General features: G+C 40.8%; 1 protein-coding gene across 1 annotated transcript in view; it reads left to right on the top strand.

Annotated features, from left to right (window-relative positions):
* lg06h5orf22 (linkage group 06 C5orf22 homolog) overlaps nt 1-11,036 on the top strand; it is a 21,292-nt gene extending 10,256 nt beyond the window's left edge. The window contains exons 5-10 of the mRNA XM_046052717.1: nt 1,120-1,424; nt 3,537-3,599; nt 4,074-4,195; nt 8,173-8,239; nt 8,976-9,115; nt 10,589-11,036. Coding sequence (XP_045908673.1) covers nt 1,120-1,424; nt 3,537-3,599; nt 4,074-4,195; nt 8,173-8,239; nt 8,976-9,115; nt 10,589-10,745 — 854 coding nt within the window. The 3' untranslated portion in view covers nt 10,746-11,036. The remainder of the gene's footprint in view (nt 1-1,119; nt 1,425-3,536; nt 3,600-4,073; nt 4,196-8,172; nt 8,240-8,975; nt 9,116-10,588) is intronic.
* Nucleotides 11,037-11,306: the final 270 nt, after the last annotated feature.

Here is an 11,306-nt window from a genome sequence, read left to right on the forward strand (position 1 = left end):
TGCAGTGATGGTTGACTTACTACAACTTTCTCCCATCTCCCGACTGCATCTCTGGAGCTCAGCCACAGTGACCTCTGGGTTCTTCTTTACCTCTCTCACCAAGGCTCTTCTCCCCCGATAGCTCAGTTTGGCCGGACGGCCAGCTCGAGGAAGGGTTCTGGTCGTCCCAAACGTCTTCCATTTGAGGATTATGGAGGCCACTGTGCTCTTAGGAACCTTAAGTGCAGCAGAAATTTTTTTGTAACCTTGGCCAGATCTGTGCCTTGCCACAATTCTGTCTCTGAGCTCTTTAGGCAGTTCCTTTGACCTCATGATTCTCATTTGCTCTGACATGCACTGTGAGCTGTAAGGTCTTATATAGACAGGTGTGTGGCTTTCCTAATCAAGTCCAATCAGTATAATCAAACACAGCTGGACTCAAATGAAGGTGTAGAACCATCTCAAGGATGATCAGAAGAACTAGACAGCACCTGAGTTAAATATGAGTGTCACGGCAAAGGGTCTGAATACTTATGACCATGTGATGTTTCAGTTTTTCTTTTTTAATAAATTTGCAAAAATTTCTACATTTCTGTTATTTTCTGTCAAGATGGGGTGCTGAGTGTACATTACTGAGAAATAAAATGAACTTTTTTGATTTTTGGAAAATGGCTGCAATGAAACAAAGAGTGAAAAATTTAAAGGGGTCTGAATACTTTCCGTACCCACTGTACATGCTAAATAAATTTCCTTGAACAGAGGGACATAGCTACTGTTTCTGGTTCAACAAAAAGAATCTTAGACAAAAAATCACTGATTAACACAACTTTAATGTGAACTCAATTAACTCTGGTAACACACACTTTAATGCCCTTTGCTGTTTAAGTAGCAGTGCAAACCTCTCATTAGTTCTGTGTACCAAGCCCTGCTTTAACCTATGTCGTCTGTGTGTGTGTGTGTGTGTGTGTGTGTGTGTGTGTGTGTGTGTGTATGTATGTATATATAATATGAGAGAGTCATGTTTAGAAAATGTAGTACTGTAGATAAATCAAGAATTTTTTAATACTTTGTTATTGACTAAACAATGCATATTTCTAAAGCAGACTTATCTTACAATGTCTTATGCTTTTCGGTCTGCAGTTTCAGAAAAGAAAACGGAAGAGGACACAGGGAAGTGGTTTGCTAAGAGACCCCGCACAGAGTCTGATGAAGCTGGGGAAGCCAGCTGCTCTCAGCCCCTCTTAAGATGTGCCGATGTACTGCAACCAGCAGAGGGCAGCAGTTGGCCGGCAAGCTTGGGGGATGATGGTGATGATAATGAGGGATCCACCAGTTATGTTGTTAAGAAAATATCTGCATTTCTGAGTGAGACAGAGCCATATATCTTGGACATTGATTTGGATTTCTTCTCGTGTAAGAATCCTTTCAAGGAATTATACACACAGGTATAACCCGCTTGTACATCTGCATGTGGCACACTGCCTCATTTTGTTTTGGTAGCAGCTTCTTTATGCAGATGTGTTTGCTTTCACACTTTTTTAACCATAATAATGTATGTATTTTTACACTTAGTTAATATCCTTGATCGCAAACACTTTCAAACTGTGAGATTTTAACTTCCTGAAAAACAGGAAATTGCCATTAGACTAGAGTCTGGAATGATTCAACAGGAAAAACATCATATCCAGTAAGTAATGACTCCTTGGGGCTTTTAAAGGAAAAATCTTTTATTCAAAAAGAAACAAAAGAGTTGCTACCTCAGATCAAACACAGGGCAGGAAACTGATAAAGTATCGAACTCAAACCGATGGACAGGCCTTCAATACATTGTGAAAGATGTGATAAGGTGATTGAAAATTTGATTGATTAAAAGGTTGGTGCTCATCTTCAATACTGAACGAACGTGTCCTTGAGCAGGACAACGAACTACAAAGTGCTGTGTGTTTGTATTTGGCAAATCAGTGTAAGGTCTAGTTGTACACAGGAATAAAATCTGCATATTTTCAATTATGATCAGTTGACCGAAACAAGCAGGTCATCAATTTTATACTTACACTTGATATCATCAGGAAATGACTGATAAAAAAATGTAAAACAGATATACACTCAATGGCCACTTCATTAGGAACACATTGCTAGTACCGAGTTAGACCCCCTTTTACCTTCAGAACTGCCTTAATTCTTTGTAGCATACTTTCAACAAGGTTGGTAACATTCCTCAGAAACTTTGGTTCATATTGAGTTTTTGTTGCCTTTGTCATATCAACCCACTCTGCCCATTCTCCTCTGACATCAACAAGGCATTTTTGTCCACACAACTGCCGCTCACTGGATATTTTCTGTTTTTCTGACCATTCTCTGTAACCCGTAGAGATGGTTGTGCGTGAAAATCCCAGTAGATCAGCAGTTTCTGAAATACTCAGACCAGCCTGTCTGGCACCAACAACCATGCCATGTTCAAAGTGACTTAAATCCCATTTCTTCCCCATTCTGATGCTCGGTTTGAACCTCAACAAGTTGTCTTGACCACGTCTACATGCCTAATTGCATTGAGTTGCTGCCATGTGATTGGTTGACTAGCTATTTGTGTTAACAAGCAATTGAACAGGTGTTCCTAATAAAGTGGCTGGTGAGTGTATATGATGACAATGTTATTAATAGCTTTTTTAGGCTTTAACCTCTAATTCACCTTTTGGAACAATTTTATTTTGGTTGTGAAGAATTTCAGGTACACATTTATATCTGCATTTCCCAGTTAGGTGAACACCTGCTAAAAACAGTGTAGTGCACATAGTTAATGTCACACAGTTACGATGCCACTTGACAAGCAGTAACAGACCACATGGAAGAGCCTTAATGACTGAATGAACTTCTCTAAAAGGAATGGGGATTCAAATGTGTGTCTACATATTGTATGCAAGTAAAAAATCTGAACTATCAAAGACATATGTATATATCAATTCCTTTTTGATGGCATTTGGGGAGTAATAGTCACTTAATATGAATTATGATAACCTGCATTGTTTCACAGTAAAGCTTTCTGTGGAGCACAAATGTAGACGTGACCGCTCTTCCAAACTAAAAGCTTGATAGGCAATTTACATGGTGCAAAAGTGCAAGATAACAAAGCTTAAATCACCAGTTCCGGTAATATGTGAGATGGTATGATGTTCCAGATAGACTGAGCATTGGTCAAACATCTTTTTAACCAGTTTATTTTAAACACATAGTTAATATCACAGAAATAGTGGCTTCCGTCATATTTTATTTAGTGATGAAATTCATAAAGTGCTGTTCTGGTTCTGATTTGAGCTGTAGTAACAGCTTTTGATGATATCTGAGTTTATGTGTAGTAACAGCTTTTGATGATATCTGAGTTTATGAGCATAACCATATTATACCCAAATTACTCAACACTGAATCCCATTTAACATTAGCTAAAAAACAGACTGAATGTGCTTTACATATAAAACTGGAGTTCCCTCTGTAGTAAACATTAACATAGTAGAACATGTTTCTTTGAGTTGACCTCAGCTCCATGTCGTCTCTGTGTCCAGGAAGAGTACGCCATCCTTAAGGAGCTCTACCATTTCAGAGGACCCAGCCCTGATGCTGATCAGGTCAGCCTTTTTGTTTTACAAATGGTTTTCAATCAACACTACATACATACAAACACAGACTGGGACTACAAACACATAAGTCACCAGGTGTGGTTGAACATATGCAAATAGGGATGTGTCTGTGAGTACTGTATGCTTATGTGCAGATATACACAGCGTCCGCATAGAAGTAATTATTGCCTCATAGGAGCAGACGTTTAGGTGAGCTAGTGAGTGAGAATGTAATTTTCAGGTACCACAAGACGTTTATTCTACCTAAACCATCTGTACGCACTCTTACCACTAACTGTAGGAGAATACCAGCGTTGCATTCCTTGGTTGGGTTTTATTTACGTAAATGTCCTGGATTTGATTAAGATGACCGTACAGAAGAGTTTGTAGAATAATTGTAACTGTTCTGTTATTTGATATTTTTAATTTGATAAAAATAATGAGATGTTTTAAATTTGACGCTGTGTGTGTATGTGTGTCCAGGAGGAGCTTGATGAGTGTGTGGATCGTCGTGTACATCAGTTAGAAGACCTGGAAGCAGCATTCGCTGATCTACTAGAGGATGATGGGGAAGAGACGGTTACACGCTGGGCCAGCAACCCTGGGTATACTTTCTCTGGGCTCATTTCACTGTGACAGTACAGAGAACTAAACATGCTGCCTTAGCAGTGAAGTTAATGTAACCTTTAAAGAGGAACGCCACTGGTTTCCTCTTCAGCGTAATTATCATTGGGGATAGTACTTACTGCACTGAACTGTACTGTACCTGTGAAAACACACTTGTGTCCTATCCAGCGTTACATCCCAAACAATGAGCAAAGCTGATGAACGTCACCGACAGAAATCTACCTGCAGACCTTTTTCACAGCAGACATTTTGACTTGTTATAGCAGGAAAAAGAAAGCTGAAACAAATAACAGCAATTGCTCTGTTCCAGTGAAGTGTCCCAGGAAGCAACAGCAGTGAGCTAGCATGTACAATACAAGGGCATGTGTCCAAAATCACTCCTTATTCACTATACAGTATGGCTTAATACCATCTCCACAGTGAGACTCACCCGATGAAATTGATTATTTGAAAATTACCTCTTGTCCCCGGGTAATTTTCAAATAATGAATTTACTTGGCAAGAGCCTGGGATACGTTCAGATCAGACAGTTGGTCCCTTCAGATGTAAAGTGAAAAATCCCAAAACCGCGATTTTGGCGTAGTCACGGTAATGTAACATGATATGTTGCAAACTGCTGTGCTGTCCCATTATACCATTTCGGGCCCGCACTCGCACACTACTTGTCATGCGTCAAATCGACGGCGTATCGTCTGCGTAGCCCCCTACCCTACGGCGTCATCTACGGTGTAGCCTGCCATACACCTCCTCGAGTCGACGCGGACCGTAAGCTCTGTGATTGTGTCGGCTGGGTAGCCTCACAATGCCTCCAAGCCGACAGGAAGTTCCCGTGCTTTGAAGTAACTTTTACTAGCGGCCAAAACAGTGGCTGTAACATGGTGGATCAATATATTTGACCGTCACGAGCGAATGTTATCCACTCGGTTGATAATATTTGAAAAGGCTACGCCAGCTGCACGTTTACAATTTTACCCCTATTCACGTTAGCGGAGCGCTACAACATAGTGGACGCTGTAGCACTACTGCCGACTTGTGTTTGGGGGTGTAATTGCAGATTGATGGCCACACGGACGCACAAGTATAAATGCCTGGCTACGTGCGTAGCCTACAGCGTAGCTACGCAGGAAGGTGAGGTCTGATAAATCTGTGAGTGTTCAGGGCTTATGTGGCATTCAGACCAAACGCAAATTTTCTCCTCGCCACGCTTTCCTCGCGTGAGTACGTTCGCTGCAAGTGTTTACACACAACGCGATAACGTGAATAAACACAACTTGCCATTAATACAGCTGTATGAACCCAAAGTAAACATTTTGCTGTGATTAAATTGCATTAAACGTATTAAACTGATGCCGAAATAACTACAAGATGATGCAGTTTTGTTAAACATATGAATTCATGCTTTGTCAGTTCTGTCAACAAGACAGCAGGACAACAACTTCTAAAATGTTTGTTTTCTGAATGGAGTTTGGATCAATCAGGGCTATTCTATGCTAACTTGGTCACAGTAAAGTACAATGATAGCTGGAATAGTTACAGACAAATGTTTTCTGAACTCACCAGGTAGTTCAACCTCCTCGCTTTCTTTTCTCCAAGTAATGTCCAGTTTTGTCCGGTTTTTATATAAATATGAAGTTGTAGTCCGACAGAGCTAACGACGCTAACAACAACACTGGAACCGGATGTGCATGGAATCTAGCTGCTGAGAAGCTCGAGTGAAGATAAATCAACGTTGTAATCCCAAAAACTTAAGTAAAAAGCTAATATAATAAAAGCAGTTTACTCCTCCCTCCTCCCTCGAGTAAACGGCGTAGTTGTTAGAGCATAATCCAGTCCGACTATGGGTGTTTATTTGTCCAATGGTTACAGCACTGCTCCCTGCTCCTCTCCCCCAAGTTTAGCAGCTCTCAGCCAGCCAGCAGATTTTCAGTGTCCCGCTCTGCCTGGCCCTCTCCACACAACGCTCTGAAGCCGCGGGGACGTATGGACAATCTCAACACTGACAGGCTATCGCGACTTAGCGTCATGCGACTTTCTCGCTTGAGTTGAAAATATTCAACTCACGCGAATTCCTTTGCGTCGCCGGCCCCGCCCCCTTTGCGTCGCTTAGCGCCATCGACACAAAGACCGCACCTGTTGTAACTGCTTGCAGTGCTGATTTCAGACCGTCCAAGGCTCTGGAACTGGCAAAACTACTAATACTTAATTTTATTAATCACCTGTGCTTTTCTTAGTATATGTCAAAATGTCTGTAGTGAAAAGGTTCTATAGCAGTCGTCGGCAACAGGCAGCCCGCGGGCCAGATGTGGCCCGCCAGCAATAATATCTGGCCCGTGGCCAGACTGCTTTGATAGCAGAAAAATAAAAAATAAATGGATAGCGGCTGATGCTGAAATAGATCTGTCATGACAGCAACAGTTACTCACATAGTCACTTCCTCTTACGTGATTTTGCCTCCAAAATGAAAGCGTGAGAACATTTTTTGCAGCAGTGCTTCATGTTGAGTTTGAGAGCTTTTACTTTGAAAAGTTCTGAAGGACATTCGAAAGAGTCTCTGGCTTGCTTGACATACCTCTGTAAAAGCCACCAGTAAAGGTGTGATTGGATTCCCCTGAATTTCTTCTGGTGACTGGTGTCTGTAGGTTTTCTGAATGCGAATCAAACGCCGGGACGCACTGCAGCACATGCTTTATTGTGAGCATGTGCAAAAGTGTCCTTATAGACTAATCAATTTGTTTAACAAGGTAGGGAAAAAAGTCAGCCAGATTTTGGGATCGATCAGGGCTGGACTGGGCCAAAAACACCCCTCACAAATACACCATTGATCCGATTACGGGTGTGATGAAACACTAAGACATAACTTTTGCACAAGATTGTTGTCCATGACTACAAGACAAGAATATATATTTAATAGGCCTACTATTTCGAAAAATATTTATAAATCAAATATTTGATAGGGGGGTCTGAAAAGATTTTTAGCATTAAGCACTTAATTTCCTGCATTCTGGAGACATTTTCTGCACCAATTTATGGTGGAAAAGTCTTTTATTTTGATAAAGGGAAGCACTAAATTCAGGTGGCAGGTGACTATTAACAATATCAAAATATAATAAAATATAATGCAGTAATCAGTAGCTTATTATATTACTTTTTTTTGGACAACGCAGAGGTTTCTTCTATATTTACATTGCATTGCAGGTTTTCTAATTGTGCAAATAAACCTTTCTCATAGCATTTTTATTTGTTAATCAACATTTCTTGGTGCAAGCCATTTTTCAGAACATTTTTAACTAATGCTTTCAAAAAGTGGTGGCTACATGTCCTCTGTGTCCCCAGTGTAAATGACCCTCCCTCCCTGCTCCCTCCCTCCAGGTTGAGCTACTCCCTGCTTACAGCTTCATCTCCACTCTCCCCGTACATTTACATTTATGGGCCGATCGTTGGCCTGTTTTTTAAAAACAGTTATATAAATAAATTATTTACATTACTACACATTTGACTGAAATAACGTTCTGGCCCGCCATTGTAACTGCTTGAAAAAAATTTGGCCCGATGTCAGACTTATTTGCTGACCCCTGGTCTATAGTAATGGTGTTATGGTAAAAGGTGGAGCTTATCCAGCTCGTAACAGCTGCAACGTGGAGATGCCAGGTGTCGCACACTCGCACAGCTCTGATAAGTCTAACCCATCACACTAGAGAAAATATCTGTGTTGGTGGAACATGTGTGTTGATGTAATTGACACGTATTACTATATAGATAGCAGCAAACTGACACTTATTAATCACAACCATTTGTGTTGCATGACTGTAATTGTTGCTATAAAATGCAGAGCCTTGCATAGTGTGACTTTTAGCAGAAAGTAACACAGTCAACAGTTTTTCTGTGCATTGTTAGAATTTTTAAGGCACATCTAAAGTGTATTATCTTCCTTTTTTTTTCTTACATGTGTTTTCAGCATGGGTTCATTAGCCCAACTTGTTTCTAGTTTGAAGTCAAGAAATCTGTCCCCGGACTATGAAATGGTAAGAATGTTAATGCACTTATTTACTTTAACTGTATGTACCATTGCTACAAGAACGACAATAATGTATTGTATTTATTTAAATGAATACATTTAAAATCAATTCATTTGAATTTAAATATATATATTAATTTGTATTTTGCTAGACAGAAAAAGTAATGATTTGTAACAAAATACTTTCACAGATTGTATTTGTGTATTTGAAATACTCAAAATACATTATAATGTCAGTTTTATCTCAAATAAACATTTTATCCCTGGGTTTAAACTGTAGAAAGAAAACTGTACAACAAATCGCCTAATCATAGTCTTTGGCTAAATGCAAGTGAACTGAATGACAGAAACCACCAGCATGCACCTCCCACCTCCACCATGTCACGATGGCCATCTCAATTTGGGAAAGTTAGCAGAACTCATCTTTTCAGTGTAGGGGGTACTGAATGCATAAAATATCAGTTTGCATAGAATTTCTTTTTGTATTATAGTGGGTTGAAACTGGTCACTCAAAAAAATAGTTGCACATTCAATTAATAATAATAAAGTGAATAAAGTGCCTTTCAAAGTAAAGGCATAATACCTAAAATGAAGTGGTAGAAATCAAGATTCATACTGCACCTTGTTTTATCCACATTTAGTTTGTTGCCTCTTATCTGAGCTTATTGCTTCTCTCCTCGTCCATGTTTTCTCCTTGAAATCTCCATAATCCTTCTCCCCTGTCTCCACATATTCTCTCTCAGGTCCATCAGGCAGGGTTAACCTGTGACTCCACCGAGCTGCCTCACCACATCAGCACTGACGAGGAGATCGACAGGCTCATTTCAGCTGTGCAGCTGTGTCTGAAGGCTCTGCCCAAACCTACGCTGGTTACTATGTCCAGGTAAATAATACAGCCACATAAAGTTAAAAATCTACACAAGTAAGAATCGGGATTGAAATTTGAAATCAGGCCTATCTTACACTGTATGGACAAAGGTATTGGGACACTACACATTACACCTAAAGAAGCTTTCATGATGTGCTATATTATAAATTCATAGGCATGGATTCAGCAGCTTCCACTCTTCTGGGAAGGCTTTCTACAAGATATTGGAGAGTCTGTATGAATCTTTCCTCCATCCAGAAGAGCAATTGTGAGGTCAGACACTGATGTTGGACGAGAGAGCCTGGCTAGCAATCTCTGTTCATCCCAAAGGTGTTCTGTCATGCTGAGGTCAGAGCTCTGTGCAGGCCTGTCAAGTTCTTCCTCACCAAAGTCATCCAACCATTTCTTTGTGGGCCTTGCTTTGTGCATGGGGATGCAGTCCAGCTGAAACAAAAAAGGGCTTTCCCCAAACTGTTCCCACAAAGTTGGAAGCATAGAATTTTCCTAAATGTCTTGGTAAGCTGAGGCATTAACATTTCCCTTCAGTGGAACTAAGGGGCCCAGGCCAACCCCAGAAAAACAACCCCAAACAGTCAGGTAGGTAACGTTCTCCTGGCATGTGCCCCTGACTCGTCCATCAGACGGCCAGATAGAAAAGCATGATTCATCATTCCACAAAACACATTCCCACTGCTTCAGAGTCCAGTGGCGGCGTGCTTTACATCACACTATCCAACGCTTATCATTGTGCTTGGTGATGTAAGGCTTGCTTGCAGCTGCTTGGCCATGGAAACCCATGTCATGAAGCTCCTGCTGCAGTGGATAAGACATGTTCCTTTGGTCCAGGAGCCTTGGGTTCAATTCCCACTGCCACAAATCCACCAATGGAAGACAATTAACCCCTAGCTGCTCCAGAGGTGTGCAACCTCAGACATGTATAGCAATTGTAAGTCACTTTGGATAAAAAGCATCAGCTGAATGACTAATTAATTAAAATTTTTGTGCTGATGTCAATGCCAGAGGAGGTCTGGAACTCAACAGAGCGTTGACGACTTTTACACACTATGCACTTCAGCACTCTGCGACCCCTCTCTTTACGTGGTCTGTCACATGGATGACTTGCTGTGCTTCCACTTAGCATTAATACCACTTACAGTTGATTGTGGAATATCGAGGAGGGAAGAAATTTCCCAAACTGACTTGTTGCAACAGTGGCATCCTGTTACAGTGCCACGTTCAAATTCAGAGAGCTCTTTAGAACGACCCATTCTTTCACAAAATGCAGACTTGATTCATTTGTAAATGCAGACTGCATGGCTACATGCTTCATTTTATACACTGGTGGCAATGGGATTCAATGTTTCATTCATTTCACCTGAATTCAATGATTAAGAGATGTCCCAATACTTTTGTCCTTATAGTGTGTCAAAGATCTAGCACTAAAGAAAGAGAAGTTAAATGTGTTTGTGTTACTGTGTATGTTTTCAGGTCCAGCCTAGATGAATACTGCCCAGTAGAGCAAGTGGATTCAGTCCAGAGCAGAGTACTGGCTGTACTGGCGAGCCTGTATGGACCACTGGACTTACACAAAGACTATGAAAACAGCAGCACAGAGACTCAAAACTGCCAGCCACAGACCTCTTAACAAACAAACACACACATACACCTGAAGTAAATGTATGAGAAGTGGCCATAGAGGTTCTCCATCCTGCAACTAGTTTTTACAGAAGACACTGACACTGTTTACACGCACAGAAGAAACCACATTACTGTGAGAATACAGGTTCAAGTATGGTCTAGCGATATTCTTATTTTTCTTATAGTCAACTATACCCATCTGAAGACTCAAGCCAGCAATGAATGTATCCTACCAGCAAGTATTTTACACGCAGTTGAAGGAGTACATATCCAAGACAATAGATGCAGCCAGCAGAAATGCGTTTCTATCTTTGTCTCTTCACATGATAAATTAATGGGAGAAGTGAAGGTTTATTTAAACACAACTATTGTCTTTGGAGCAATATTTAACCTTCTGTAAACTGACAACAGATGGGTGAAATGCTTAAGGCTGTGCTTCATGTAAAATCATTCCTCAGCTGTCTTTAATTTTCGTAGACCACAGCTTGCTGTTGCTACACAGAGTATTTCAGCCCCATTAGAGGAGACTGAAGATTTACCACTCCCCCCCCCCCCCCCCCCCCCCCCC

This window comes from Micropterus dolomieu, linkage group LG06 (genome assembly GCF_021292245.1).
Source record: "Micropterus dolomieu isolate WLL.071019.BEF.003 ecotype Adirondacks linkage group LG06, ASM2129224v1, whole genome shotgun sequence".
NCBI lineage: Eukaryota > Metazoa > Chordata > Actinopteri > Centrarchiformes > Centrarchidae > Micropterus > Micropterus dolomieu.